Here is a 15249-nt window from a genome sequence, read left to right on the forward strand (position 1 = left end):
GCAAGAGCTACTGCTTCTCTGTGCTGCCAGCCCACTTCAATTCATCACACAGCCAGTCCCATCGACTGCAGCAAGACTAGTCATGTTGAGGCAGGGAAACAGGAACTTATCCTAACACTTTTCTAATTGGAATTCAGTCATATACAAGTTTCTTAAAATCACAGCTTAATTGCTACAGCTTCTCGCCTTCGTGCAGACTTGTGGAAGTTGCCCATTCAAGGAATGGTGTCACTGCGCCAGGACTATCCGGATGCACTGATGAATGAATGACCTTCATCAACAAGCGGCCAGCCTAAGCGTGATTCCCAATCATGTAAGTTTTTTAAAGCCAGAACTTTGCTCGCACAGTGGGTTTCAGTGGAGGAGCTGCAGACTTCCAGGGTTTTGGCAGGATGCAACAGCACTGAACACAATTATACTCTTGGTTACGGTTCTGACAAAACTAAGCAAAACATACCTTTCTGCTAGGGAGCACAGCCAGAAAATAATTTGTGATTCTACACAGTTTAATGATGTAGGCTTGGGAGCTACTAGAATACAAAAATCAGATGTCTCTGTTTCTATTTGCTGTATTTTGAATTAAGCTGCTCACACATTAGAGCATACAAAATGTACTCAGTGTAGCAGGAGAGAAAAAATGTCATTATAACGTTGCTTCTCTATGCAGCTGGGTCGTGTTAAACAGTTAAAACATAACATGCCCGAGTTTCTCATATTCTGTCTTGTAGATGTGAATCTCTGCACAGTTACCTAATGAGGCAATTTAGTCAAATGGATTCAGGAAAGTTTCCTACTTTCATGCCTGTATATGTTGGAACACAATTAAAAACATAATAATTAATTAAATCTTCCCCCTGTGACCTTGGATTTCTGCTATTCAAGTGTTAATAATCACAATTATTTTTACAACTGTCTCACAGACAGTAAAATTTTTTTCTTATGTGATTAAAACTTGCATCATCAGCATTTATTGTACCTCGTCACCTAATCCTCACGAGGACTTCCAGCTAAAGGAGACGGTCACATCCTCTCAGAGAATTGAGCTAAAATAATATTAATGAGGTCATTCTTTTAGACAGCAGGAACAAAGAGTGCCTTCAACAGTCTCTAATCTTTCCTTGCAAGAGAGAAAATAAGAACAGCTGGTATTTACGTTACTGGTGACAACAGACATGGAGAAGGTTAACATCCTCAACAACTTTTTTGCCTCAGCCTTCACTGCTAGTCAGGCTTCACCACATCTCCTGAATCCCTGAACTTCTAAGCAGGGGCCGGGGGAGCAAGGTCCTTCCCACTGTAAGTGAAGCAGGTTCGAGACCACCTGATGACACTGAACAAGTACAAGTCTATGGGGCCCGATGCCATACATCCCAGGGTCCTGAGGGAACTGGCTGAGGGAGTTGCCAAGCCCCTCTCCTTCGTATCTGAAAAGTCCTGGCAGTCAGGCCATGTGGTGACTGCAAAAAGGGAAATGTTACTCCCATTTTTAGAAAGAGTAGAAAGGAAGACCCAGGGAACTACAGACCGGTGAGCCTCACCTCTGTGCCTAGAAAGATCAGGGAACAGATCCTCCTGGAAGCAACGTCAAGGCACATGCAGGACAAGGAGGTGATCTGAGACAGCCAGCATGGCTTCACCAAGGGCAGGTCGTGCCTGACCAGTCTGGTGACGAGTGGTGTCCCTTAGGGGTCTGTCCTGGGACGGGTGCCGTGTCATTTTATCAATGACAGAGACAGTGAGATCGAGTGCACCTTCAGCAAGTTTGCAGATGACTCCAAGCTGAGCAGTGCAGTTGATACAGCAGAAGGAAGGGATGCCATTCAAAGGGACCTGAACAAGCTTGAGAATTGGGCCCATGTGAACCTAATGAGGTTCAACAAGTCTAAATGGAGGGTGCTGCACCGGGGTCGAGGCAATCCCAGACACAAGCACAGACTGGGAGAAGAACTCACTGAGAGCAGCCCTGCAGAGAAGGACTTGGGGGGTCTGGTAGACGAAAGGCTCAATGTGAGCCACCAGTGTGTGCTTGCGGCCCAGAAGGCCAACTGCGTCCTGGGCTGCATCACCAGAGGAGTGGCCAGCAGGGGAGGGAGGTGACTGTCCCCCTCTGCTCTGCCCTTGTGAGGCCCCACTTGGAGTGCTGCATCCAGGCCTGGGGCCCCGGCACAAGAAGGATGTGGGGCTGTTAGAGCGGGTCCAGAGGAGGGCCACAAAGATGATCAGAGGGCTGGAGCACCTCTCCTATGAAGAGAGGCTGAGAGGGCTGGAGTTGTTCAGCCTGGAGAAGAGAGAGCTCTGAGAAGACCTTATAGTGGCCTTTCAGTACTTAAAGTGGGCTTAAAAAAGATGGAGAATGACTTTTTACTCAGGCAGACAATGACAGGACAAGGGGGATGGTTTTAAACTAAAAGAGGGGAGATTTAGATTAGAGGTTAGGAGGAAAATTTTCACCCAGAGTGTGGTGAGGCACTGGCACAGGCTGACCAGAGAAGCCGTGGATGCCCCATCCCCGGAAGTGTTCAAAGCCAGGCTGGATGGGGCTTTCAGCAATTTGACCTAGAGAGTGGCATCCCGTCCCATGGCAGGGGGTTGGAATTTGGTGATCTTTAAGGTCCATTCCAACCCAACCCATTCTATGAGTCTGTTACATAATTCAACTTCAGGAGTCTTTCCATAACAGGCTTTTAGCTACCAACGCCTACCACCTTCACCATGAATTCAATATGGTGATCAAATGATCCAACAAATTCAGAACAGCAATGCAAATTTCTATTTTTAATATCTAAGAAATTCACAGTTGAACTAAAGTTGTGCAGTGTGGCAATCATATTGAAAGATTCTTCCTCTCTGAGAGAAAAGTATTTTCTTAGGAAAACGTTTAATTAAAAATACATGTTTGCTGCAAATGCTAGACATTTTGACTATGGAATGAGCTCTAATTTTCTCATGGTGCTAAACCACAGAAGGAAGCAGTTAGCACTGATATTTGGAATGTCACCTAATAGCGATAAAACAAATCCGAAACATTTGGATGAAATTGGTGGGAAAACATATGGCTCCGTTCTGTAACTAGATACTAACGTTCGACCTTCGGGGAAATGCAAGGAGATAACTGCCACCACATCCTCATTGTGAGCGAGGGACTGCAGAATCAGCATATGTTTCTACATAAGCAGTGTATAAAATGTTTATTCTGAGCACAAAACTTCAAGGTCAGTCCAAAATTCTGTAGCCATTGGAACAGGTCCCATAACTTCTGCAGTCTGCAAATCGTGATCCTATTGGATATAAGATAACTAATCTTCACTGGTTAATGCCTTTATTGAACGTAGATCCGCTCTTTCTAAATGATATAGCATGCTCTGGCATGTCCCAGTCATCCAAATCTCCAATGGGAGTGCTGGGGTAGCACATAGAAAAACCCCCACAAAACACCAACTATAAGATATAACTCCAATCATATCTGACCAAGTATTTTTTTTCTTATTTTGCAGGCTGAAAAGGCTTCTGCTGAAAATATACCTAAACTGGCCATTCTTCCCCCACAGTTACTAAGCTAGTACCACTTAATCCCACATTTCTAATTTCCCGAAAGTCTTGGCCTATTTGTAGCCCCTACAAAAGCTGGTAGAAATCCTAGTTCCAGTGAAATCAGGGAGACTTGATTTCTGACAGAAATCAGTCATTGACTGTAACAGTGAGATTCAGTGCACCTGAATTTCAGGTGCCTATAATGTGGGTATTGATGGGCATTAGCTGTATGTGTTTCCCTTAAGCCAACAGAACAGCCAGTAGAGTCTAAATAGGATTTCATCTCATCCTAAATCCTTATTTACATCTGATTACTTAAACATTGTGTTGGACACCACTGACCTGCATTTGAGTCACCACTACTGCAGATGTCTAAGCTCCTGTGCTCACATGCATCTCTCTGTATGGTAGACAACTGAAGTTACGGTGAGCTGAATCCTATCTCTGGATTTCGTTCATTTATAACCTTACTACTGCACAGTCACACTGGCAGCTATCTGCTGTTCTAGGCCACAAATGAGCTTAATTTAAGAAAAAAATATGTCTTTAATAGGAGTTTACCCTAAGGCACTTATGGCAACCGGCGAAAAGATGTGTTGACAGGAACAGATGAGAATCACAGAATCACAGAATGGTTTGGGTTGGAAGGGGCCTTAAAGATCACCCAGTTCCAGCCCCCCTGCCATGGGCAGGGACACCTCCCACCAGACCAGGCTGCCCAAAGCTCCATCCAGCCTCTGAGTGAAGAATTTCTTCCTTATAGCTAATCCAAATCTACCCTATTTAGTTTAAAATTATTTCTCCTTGTCCTATCACTACACTCCCTGACAAAGTGTCCCTCCCCAGGTTTCCTGTAGGCCCTTTTTAGTTATTGGAAGACCTCTATATGGTTTCCCCAGAGCATTCTCTTCTCCAGGCTGAACAACTCCAACTCTCTCAGCCTCTCTTCATAGGAGAGGTGCTCCACCCCTTGCATCATCCTCATGGCCCTCCTCTGGGCTTACTCCAACAGATCCACATCCTTCTTATGCTGGGGGCCCCAGAGCTGAACACAGCACTCCAGGTGGGGATCCCAAGAGAGCAGAGCAGAGGGGGACAATCACCTCCCTCACTCTGCTGGCCACACTGCTTTTGATGCAGCCTAGGATACAGTTGGCTTTCTGAGCTACGAGTGCACACTGCTGCCTCATGTTGAGATTCTCGTCAACCACCACCCTCAGGTCCTTCTCCTCAGGGCTGCTCTCAATCCATTCTCCACCCAGCCTGTATTTGTGCTTGGGATTGCCCCGGCCCAGATGCAGGACTTTGCACTTGGCCTTGTTGAACTCCATGAGGTTCGCACAGGCCCACCCCTCAAGCCTGTCCACGTCCCTCTGGATGACATCCCTGCCCTCCCGTGTGTCAACTGCACCACACAGCTTGGTGTCATCAGCAAACTTGCTGACGGTGCCCTCAATAACACTGTCCATGTCACCAACAAAGGTATTAAACAGTGCCAGTCCTGATAACAACCCCTGAGGAACACCTCGTCGCTGATCATTGAGCCGTTGACAGCAACTCTTTCAGTACAGCCATCCAGCCAATTCCTTACCCACCAAGTGGTTCATCCATCAAATCCACATCTTTCCAATTTAGAGACCAGGATGTTGTGCAGGACATCAAATGCTCTGCACAAGTCCACTTCAGTCACTCTTCCCTTATCCACCAATGCTGTAACGCCATTGTGGAAGGCCACCAGATCTGTCAGGCATGATTTTCCCTTAGTGAAGCCGTATTGGCTGTCACCTATCATCTCCTTATTTTCCATGTGCCCTAGCTGTACTAAAAATCTATTTAAAAGGAATTCTAGTGAACCTAGAAATATTTACTGATTTTGACTTGGCATTGGAGACACAAAGTTGCCTCTTACAGATTTGTGAAATTCTCATCTTTGCACTGGTCTTCCTCCTTTAGCTGGCAGTTTTGCTTTCCAAAATTTGTATAAAGAAGACAGTACATGTATTTGCAGGAGTTGAGGTCTGGGGTCTTTTCCTCCGAAAAACTGCCACTGACAATACCCACCATCCCAATATCTAGCCTAGTCGTAGTCACCTCAACTGGAATTCCCTAAAAGGTCGTGGTCAGGTCTTTATGTAATTTAATAATCAGCCTCTAATGATCACATCATTAAGCTCTTATTAATAAGCTTTGCACTACAGTAAAGCATTAGCCACAACTAATGTCATAGAATGAGCACCAAATCGATTCTCAGCTAAATCTTGAATAAAAAACTGCTGCTGGCTGAGAGCACTAACAGGGACTGACACTGAAGGACTTGTTCTCTCAAGAGAACAAGTTAAAGCACCGCACATCTGCATTGTGGAGTTCAGCTACACTTTGCACATAAAACAAAGAAATCACCCATCCAAGTCACTACAAAAATGTTTTAATATTTGACTACGAAAACCCTGTAATTTTACTAAATACAACATAAAACAAGAACGAGGGTTAGAGACTAAGTAGCTTTTCCAGTGTTTACTATTTGCTCTGCCCCTTCACACCACCTGAGAAGCACAATGGGAACAGAGATTGCTTTCTGTCTGGAGGAAACTGTTAGCAGGCAGAAACATGCCGCAGGTGACTTGTATCCCTCCCTCTTACTCCACTCCCAGAGTATCAGCATGTCAGGACAGAGGCAGAAAAGTTGCTGTCCTCCATCCCCTGATCTGTTGGTAACAAGGAAGGAGCAGAGAATCATGCTGCCAAAATCAGCTCTCTACAACCTAACCTCTCAGATGGTTCTCTTTAATGCTGAACATTAGTTCAATGCATCCAAGAGAATCTGGCTGAATTTTACTGAGGTATGCTTTTTTTTTTTTTTTTTTAAATAAGTAAGGCAGAAGATCACAGGAACTGGTGGAAGGCAAAAATGCTTCTCAGACACAGGGTTTCATTTGTAGTTCCATTCAAAATCTCCATACGTGCCATCATTCATTACCTATGCAGTGAATTTTGATGTCAGTCATCTCAGTTAGGACTTTTTCTATCAAAAAAAATGAGACTCAAAATAAAACTTTTTTTTTCCCTAGGTGTATAATTAAACAGAGAGAGGAGAGAAAGTGAAGAAACAACTAAGGGATTGCATTCTCTGAAGCACGTCCCCATGCCTCGTATTAATGGTTTAGTTTCCCAGTGGTGTATTTGTATGGATACATAAGGACATATCCATACACATATATCCATATATACATGTATATCCATACACATAGAGGCAGAGAGAGATTGATATATATCTCAATCACCAACGATTTTATTTTTCAAAAGCTGACCACTGAACTCCAGTGGGGAATGCCCAAAAAGTAAGTTTCAGGTTTAGGTTTTATAATCTTAATGTTATTGAATTATTACCCCTTAAAGCTAGGCAGGCATCCATTTCTTACGAACAGAGAAACCAAGATATAGGATGCAGTTAAGTAGCTTACAGCCACAGTCTGTGGCAACACTCAAAGCAGAGCTTTGTTCTTGGGATTTACAGTCTTGTAACTCTTACATGGTTGCTTCCTTCCATTTTGTCGCAAGATAAACATACGTCAGTCAACCACATGCCAAAAATAAGCTAGTAAAAACACTAAATAAAATAGGATATTAGAACCTTGAAAAAGGACAGTCCTTCCAAGAGATTCAGAAAAAAAAAAAAAAGTAGAGTAGCACTGTGATGTAGTCAAAGAGTGATGGAACAGAAAGGGACTTAGCATCAGCTTACATGTTTACAACATCCTCACCTGCTTCTCCCTCAAGTAGGGACCGAATTTCTCCCCTTACACCAGTGGAAAGGTCCAGTGAGGATGCGAAGTACTGCTGCTGACAAAGCTGCCTGAGAAACAGAGCTCCAGTCGTGTCTCTCCTGCTTCCCCAACCCACAAAATAAGCTTATTTCTAAGAAAAAGCGACTCCTAAGAGACCATTTGAAAACATACCCAAATAGAATAGACCGAGCAGATAACCAATACTTTTATGAATCCAAGAGCTAACCAGTGGGATTAGCTGGAACCCAACTTTCAGAATAAAACACAGCATTGCTTTGAGACCTGATACTTTTCAAGACACCAGGTCAAAGTGAATCAGAGGGGAGAGGAAAGATGAGATGTGAATGCAAAAAAAGAGGTCAGATGTCCTTAGGACTACAGGAGGAAGGGAGTAAGAATCTGCAATGTGTAAAACTGGAACAGCTCACTTTCTAGCGGTACAGAATGTTCCCTGTTTTTTGGAGGTGAATTACGACAAAATAGGCCTTCAACAGGTCAGCAGTTCCCAAAAATTAACAATCTGTTATTTTGGCAATGGTTTGGTGCTTAACAGAAGAGGCCCCAGACCTCCAGGTCATACACATCTCAACCCAGAAAAACATGAAAAGTGTAATTATTTGTATTAATGCAAACTGAGGAACAGTTTGTGATTTCTGAATTATTGCAACAAACTATGAATGATGTATGAAAATTAAAATTCCCTGTCTGATTCACAGAGAAGAAAGACACTGTTGCATTCAGCGTGTGGAGGCAGAGACGCACAATTGCTAGCTCAGGGAGATGGCCAGGAAAGTTTACCACGCCCAGCAGGCCCTCAAAGATTACCAAACAAGCACTCCAGGAAACTCGAGTATGCTCTGAAGTGTTTAAGTTTCCTTACTGTTTTCAATGCACAATCCCTTAGGCTAAACTCCCTATGCAGTCAGCTAGCTGGAGCCTGTACAAAGAAATTCTGCTTCATACGAAATACCTAAGTAGGGGAAAAAAATCTTTAAAGGGTTTTCTAGATATTTCAAGGGGAAACATGAAATAGCCCTCACTTTCTCTTCAACTCCTTGTGCATCTTGAAAGTTTTTCTTATGAGGTATGCTTTGCTAGAAGCCAGAGGCAATAGCCTCCGATCCTGTACTGACCTGTGTGTCTTAGGTTTGATCCTGCCTGATGCTGAGCACTCTGACTCTGGTCTGTGCACTCAACTTCCATCAGCTGAGTATGCTCAGGGAAAACAACACTGAGGCTGTTCAAGGGCTGAAAACTACATGTGGCTTTACTACATGTTCCTAGACTAGTTCTGGTGTGCTCCACCCAGGACGCTCTGAGGTTGCCAGAAAACAATAAATCGATACGGCCACGCAAATTTGAACTGAAGTCTGACATGCTGTTTCCCAGTAATAAAATTTCCACTTTTACTCAAAATATTTTTATTTATAAGCGTTGTATACTGCCTATTAAAAGCTGTGCATTGCTAGTAAGTATAGCCATCTATCCCGACATTTACGATTACAGAAAACCAGCAGTAAGAGTCTGTAAAGTTACTTCAGCCTTTTTGCCCTAAATCTTCTTCTTGGCAATGACTGAGCTTTGAAGCTGTGCTTTGGATTGGGAGCAGGCTTATTTATGGTCCTTTAATACAAGAAAGTTGGAAAGTATTGCTCAATGAGAGATCTGGAGAGGCTTGCTAGTTTAGCTTTTGATGCATTTGTAACTTTCTTGACTGTTTTCTAAGTATGTGCAACCTGGTGAAGTAATTGGTTTGCTTCTTGTACGTTAATCATTAGCGTTGAGATAAGATGCTCACACTAAATCATGAAATCGGCTCCCCACAAGCTAAAGACAGGTGACCTGACTTATTATACTCTTGATCACAAGCATATCTTTACACATGAGCAGAATTAATGAGGACTGTTATCTGGATTAGGGGATCTGATAAACATCCTTTCTTTAATTCCCTGAGCAACCTGACCTAACTTTGAAGCCAACTCTGCTGTGAGCTGGGGGCTGCAGGGTGATTACATGACCTCCAGAGGTTCCTCCCAGTGTAAATTTTTCTATTTGATTTACTACCTCTCCCTCCATGGGACTGGGAAGTCCTGTTTGCCAGTTCCGTGGTAATGATGGAAAAACAGAAAACATTCCCCTGCTTCAGTTCACAGGCTTATTATTAATTAAACTCTGCTAGTGAAAGCAGATTTACCCTAAAATGCTGGGCCATAAATTGGGGCATCTAAGATAGAAGTGTCCCAATGTACTCTACACCACAAAAGGGAAAAATAAATAGATAAATAAATAAAACAAAACAAAAATGGTAGAGTAACATCCTGTAACAACATCCTACCCTGAAGCAGCTATACTGACCAGAGGATGTCCAATAGATTCAGCAACCCTCAAGAGTTTGCAGGACCTAGCCAAGAAGAAAACACATTTGGCTTTTAGAAACAGATAATGCTATTAAGCCAGTTAAGTTTCTGAACTATTCAGAAGAAAGCTAGGAAAGAAAATTCCTAATAGAAGAAGTGGGGAGGGGTCACTAATTTAAGAAACGATGCTAAATTTCAAAACATAGGAGTTCTTTTTAATGAGTAATGACACTAACATTTTTGTATAAGTACCCTTCATTCCTACCACCCATTAATAACAAAGTTTCTCTCTCCTTTACCAGTCACAGTTTTAAGTAAAATAAATCAGGAGCCCCCCAAACTTCAAAGGGCACGTACTTCAAAGGGGACGTCTGCTTTTTCTTTTTCCTCCTTCTCTTCGTATCTCTTAAGCGGCCACACTTTAACTCACATTTATCCTTGACACTTTAATCAGCCAAAGCCTTCACTAACTGTTCAGTGAGGAAATCATTATTGAGCCCAAACACCTATAGAACAATGAAGTGTAATAATTTCCTCAATTTCAACATAACATTTTAGGAAATCAACCCTGTAACCAAATTTAAATTACAGTTGACACTCCTAGATCTGCAGTCATTCCAACAGCGTGGGATTTTTTATTTTTTAATTTTAAAAATATTTTAAACGATATTTGAATGGGCCTAAAGGGCAGACATAAAGGGTTCATGTACATATATGATTTAGGTTTAATCACCAGAGCTTTCTATTTCAACCAAAGAAAAAAAATGGTGGTAACTAGAATCCATATCTGCAATACCTAACACTTGTCCATGAAGAACATTTGGAATTCAGGAGTACACTCTATGTTTACGGCAGTGAAATGCTCAGAGCCCTAAATGCAGAGAACTATTTAAGTAATCGCTGTGCAGAACCTAGACTGCACCTAAAGAGTGCACTGTAGAAGGAGTCTTAAACTAACTTAAATCAATAGTAAATCCACTGACTGAGCACCAAAAAAAAACCCTCAAGTACTAATAAAACCTATAAATCTATGATACAGTTAACAAGTTCTTTGACTTGGATCTCACTGTACCCACTGTCTGTAAGAGAATGAGGCCTTAGATAAATCAAGGGTATCAGAAGGAGACTACACAGGGACTGTAGTTTATCCCAATGAATATCTACTATTTAGTTCATTTTTAACTTCCCTATCTAAAGTGTATAAAGGAAAAAGAGAATAACTTCAGAAGAGTCCTCACAATCTTTTCTTTGTTTCTTTTATAGCTCTTTCCTGTCCTATTTTTGTCAACGTTAGGCTCTGAGCTAGCAAACGTATACAAACACATTTTGTTATTCAGACCACTACTCCTACTGAATTAAGCAACACTTTTCATGTGAAAAGTGCGTTCTGTGCACAGGGGTTTGCACGATTTGAGCCATGTATTTCCAACGCTTCTGATTAATTCCCTTCTTACACTGCTCCTAAGAAAACGTGCATACTAGCAGCAGACAGAAAAAATAAGTCATTGTCTATAAAAAAAAGTTTAGAACAGAATAAAACTTCAAGAGTTTGATATGACCTGCTTAAAGGATATTCCAGATGCTTTCAGTGTTCATCAGCTGTTGCTGTAATAGGTACTTAAAATATTTTGTGTTAAGAATGAGGAATTATTTAGCAGTTTCCACTCAGGTTATGAATAAAGCAACACTTATATTCACCAAAAAAAAAAGCAAATTCAGGAAACAAAAGGCTTATGATAAGTATCTAATTCCGTTCTCAAAGAACAAAAAACCCCATGAGGTTGGCCACAGCAGGCGAGCCCAAATGTCTGTTCAGCCCCACATTCTATCTCTGACAACAGCCAGCTCCAGATGTGTAGGAAAAGCTGAAGGACAGACAATGCCATTTCACAGAACCACAGCATAATTTGGAAGGGCTGTGACTTCTGGAGGTCATCCAGTCCAGTCCCCCCACTGAAGCAGGGCTTCCCCTTCTGATTGCTGCCAAGGTTTCCACCAGCTCAACCAGTCCTTTGGTTCAGGAATTTCCTAAGCTAGAAGCAATGCCTTTGCACTTTCTTCATTATCTACTAGCAGATAGTCCAAGAAAACCCTAATTTACCACCTCAGAATTCCTTACCTCTATTCCTGTTGATGTATGTGTTCATGGAGTTCAGTTTCAACCCTTCCTCACTCCTCCACAGCTCTCTACTACTGAGACTCTGTACAACAGAGGTACACCCCATCATAAAGCCCAAAACCTTAATCAGAAATCCAAAGCGGACAATTCAATTCTCCAGAGAGAAATGAGGGAAATTACACAAGACCGAGTTGCTCAGCTGCCTGCTGCCTTTGTTATTTGCCTCCAATTCCGGTGTTCATATATCCCAGTAGAGAAAAGCTATTTTTTTCAAACCAAAACTAAAACCAGTGCATTCAAAAGCCAACACAGGCCCCTAGGAGGCAGCGCCATCAGTGTACGCAGCCCATTTCAGAAGCACCCAGGACACAGCAGTACCAGCTGCCTCCTCACTTCTCATGTCGAAATAAAAACTACTTATTTGTCCTCACCATCAGGTCAGTCCAAGCGTAAGCTAATCCCACCGATATCTGTGGGAGTCCAACCCCTGACTTCCGGAGGTGAGAGAGTTTCAGAAAGCTTATCCCGTACAGCTTTCCAATAAAAAGTGCAACTATTACTGTTTTTCAGGTGGGGAAACTGAGGAAAGGGGATGAGCCAGTGGGTGAGCGTGATGCAGCTGTCCCGACTGCTGCTCTACCTGCAAGATCACACAGCCTTGCTACATACAGAACAATGTGCAGGTCACCCTGTGGGCTTCACAGAATCACAGAATCATCTAGGTTGGAAGAGACCTCGAAGATCACCAAGTCCAACCTCTGACCTAACACTAACAAGTCCTCCACTAAACCATATCACTAAGCTCTAAATCTAAACGTTTTTAAAGACCTCCAGGGTGGTGACTCAACCACTTCCCTGGGCAGCCCATTCCAATGCCTAACAACCCTTTCAGTAAAGAAGTTCTTCCTAATATACAACCTAAACCTCCCCTGGTGCAACTTTAGCCCATTTCCCCCTCCCTGCAGTTGCTCTCAGTCACATGAAGCTTAAATCACACTTCACACCATGCCGCGCAGGAATCTCTGCATTGCCTGTTCCCGTACAGTACAACTGATAAGGAGACAGAAATGGTGAACGCGTTGGGTCGTGCTCCTGCCTCTCCCTTTCTGTTAGCCACTGATCTAGCTGTGGGGCACCCAGGAGACCTGCTGTGAGCAATGCTCACCCTGCCAAGCCCGGGGCAGGGGGCATTGGTGTGCTCCCAGCAGGTGCTGGCGCTCGGGCCGCCCGTGGCAGCGGTGTGGGGCTGCGGGACGGTGTGCCAGCGCAGCTCCCCACCCCTTGGTCCGCGCACAGCAAACGCGTCGTACACCTCAGCGTACTCAATCTGGCTCTAATTAGCTCCGGCAGCCTTATGTTTGCAATAAAAGCGAGCGCTTTGTTCGGGGCGTGTGCCTGTGGACCAGGGACCAGAGAGCGGTACGCGCCGTCCGGCCTGTTTTGGGGTGCAGCGAGCCCCTGGAGCGCAGCCACCGCTCTCCCACGGGGCCCACGGGGCTCTCGCTTGGGAGGGCTTCGGGCCACCAAGCGCTTCCCCTCCCAGGGTCGCCTCCTCGGCTTACTTACACCGGGGTCGGCCGGCAGGGAACTCATTCCAGGCGCACTTGTACTGGGCCTGGACGTAGCTCTCCGTCCCGTCCAGCACCGAGCAGCTCACGTTCCTGTTCACTATGTAGGCGCACCAGTTCCTGGGGGGGAGAGACAAGCGGCATCACCCCGGGGCGGAGGCGACGAGGGGGGGGCCCATCCCGCACGCCCGTCCCGGCTCGCCCCAGCTCGCCTCGCCTCGGCCCCGGGGGCTCCGCGGTACTCACTTGCTGCGGGAGCCCGGCCGGGAGTACCGCAGGTGCGGGGTGGCGTGGCTGAGCCCGGCGCCCAGGGCGAGCAGCAGCGGCAGCGCCCAGCCCGAGGGCGCCGCGGGGCAGGGGCTCAGCAGCTCCATGGGCCGGCCGCTGCCTCTCCGCCGGCTCCCTCCGGCCGTCTGTCCGGCCGGCCGTCCCTCCGCCCGCCCGCCCGCAGCTCCCTCACTGACGCAAATCCCCCCCTTCTCCACCCCGTTGCCGCCCCTCCGCGGTGGCTCCGCGCCCCTCCGGGCCCCGCCGCCGCTCCCCTCCACCCCCGCCGGGCCGTGGCCGGCCGGCCCCGCTCGCCTGCCGCCCCCCGGCGCTCCCCTCGCTCCCCCGGCCCGGGCGGAGCGGGGCGGCGCGGAGCCGAGGCGCAGGGGGCGGCCGCCGGCCCCACATGGCGCCCGGCCGCCATGAGCGGGGTCCCCGCCTCTGCCGCCGCCCGTTGCCCCCTTCCCCTCGGGCCGGCACCCCCTGAGATGGCGGCCCCCGGAGGGGACGGGTCTGGGGCCGTGTGGTGGTGCCGTCCCAGGTGGCCTCGAGGGCTGGTGCCGTGCGTGGCCCAATGGCTCACCCAAATTGTCCCCAAAGGGCCGCCTCTCCTTGTCCTGTGGTACCTGCCTACACCTGGAGCACCTTAGCAGAAATTTCTGCCCATTTTCCAGGTTTTGCCTTGAATAAACAGGAATGAGCCCGTGGTCTCATCCGACACTGCATCTTCTGCCCTGGCCAGTGCCAGCTGCTTCAGAAGACGTTGCAAGCGCAAGGAGCAAGCACAACAGTAGCTTCCCAAGAGGCCTTTTTTCCTCATGTGCCCAGTTTTAGTACACTCAGAATGCCATACGAGTCAGTAATGTCTAAATCCTTTTAAAAACATGTTAAGCTCTTTGGTGTGAGGGGGAGCTTCCAACAGTGAGACAGTTGCTCCCTTGCATCCTGCATCAGGCATCACAACACTAGTAAGAAATTTTTCAAACTAACCCATACAGGTACAAAATATCAACATACATTTAAACACTAGTTCAGAAATTCTGCTTTTAGACAAGTGATGTGTTTGTAGGCCATTAATCATGAGGTGAATCATGTGCTGAGCAGAGAAAGCAATGGTTATTGAAATCCACTCGTGCTGTAGTCTTCTTCAGGCACCTGGACTGTGTTACCTGCCTGTGCCAGGCAGTCTGCGTTGGGTCCTACCACTCTCCAGACCACAGGGAGGCCCCTCTGTCCTCATCAGCTTCTGTTCTGAAGTGCTTCCTTTTGATGGCCACAGGAACATTGTGCTGTGGTTTTAGAGGCAGAGCCTGCACTGTGCTTGTGCAGCACGTGGGAGGCTCAGAGGCATCCTCTGGATGCAGAGGTGATGTGGGCATTGGTGTCCACAGTGGCTTGCACACTGCCACTACTTGTCCAGCCATGGGCCCTGCTTGTTCAATGCTCTCCTTCAGCAGTACCGGTAGCTTGATGGGCTTCTGCATCATCCCTCAGACATAACTGCTCATGGGACCGTGCAATTGGCAGCAGCGAGAAGCTGAAGTGTTTAAAAAAGACAACTGTTTCTTCTGCATTTTTGTTTATCCTCAAGCCAGACCCCTGATCCAGGCTCCAGCAGGAGC

General features: G+C 45.9%; 1 protein-coding gene across 1 annotated transcript in view; it reads right to left on the reverse strand.

Annotated features, from left to right (window-relative positions):
- The window catches only part of EMILIN2 (elastin microfibril interfacer 2), a 39996-nt gene extending 26184 nt beyond the window's left edge, over nt 1–13812 (reverse strand). The window contains 3 exon segments of the mRNA XM_035564132.2: nt 13359–13380; nt 13383–13480; nt 13607–13812. Of these exon segments, the coding sequence (XP_035420025.2) occupies nt 13359–13380; nt 13383–13480; nt 13607–13734 (248 nt within the window). The 5' untranslated portion in view covers nt 13735–13812.
- Between the last annotated feature and the right edge of the window lie 1437 nt (nt 13813–15249).

The sequence above is a fragment of the Cygnus atratus genome, chromosome 2, assembly GCF_013377495.2.
Source record: "Cygnus atratus isolate AKBS03 ecotype Queensland, Australia chromosome 2, CAtr_DNAZoo_HiC_assembly, whole genome shotgun sequence".
NCBI classification, from domain to species: Eukaryota; Metazoa; Chordata; class Aves; order Anseriformes; family Anatidae; genus Cygnus; species Cygnus atratus.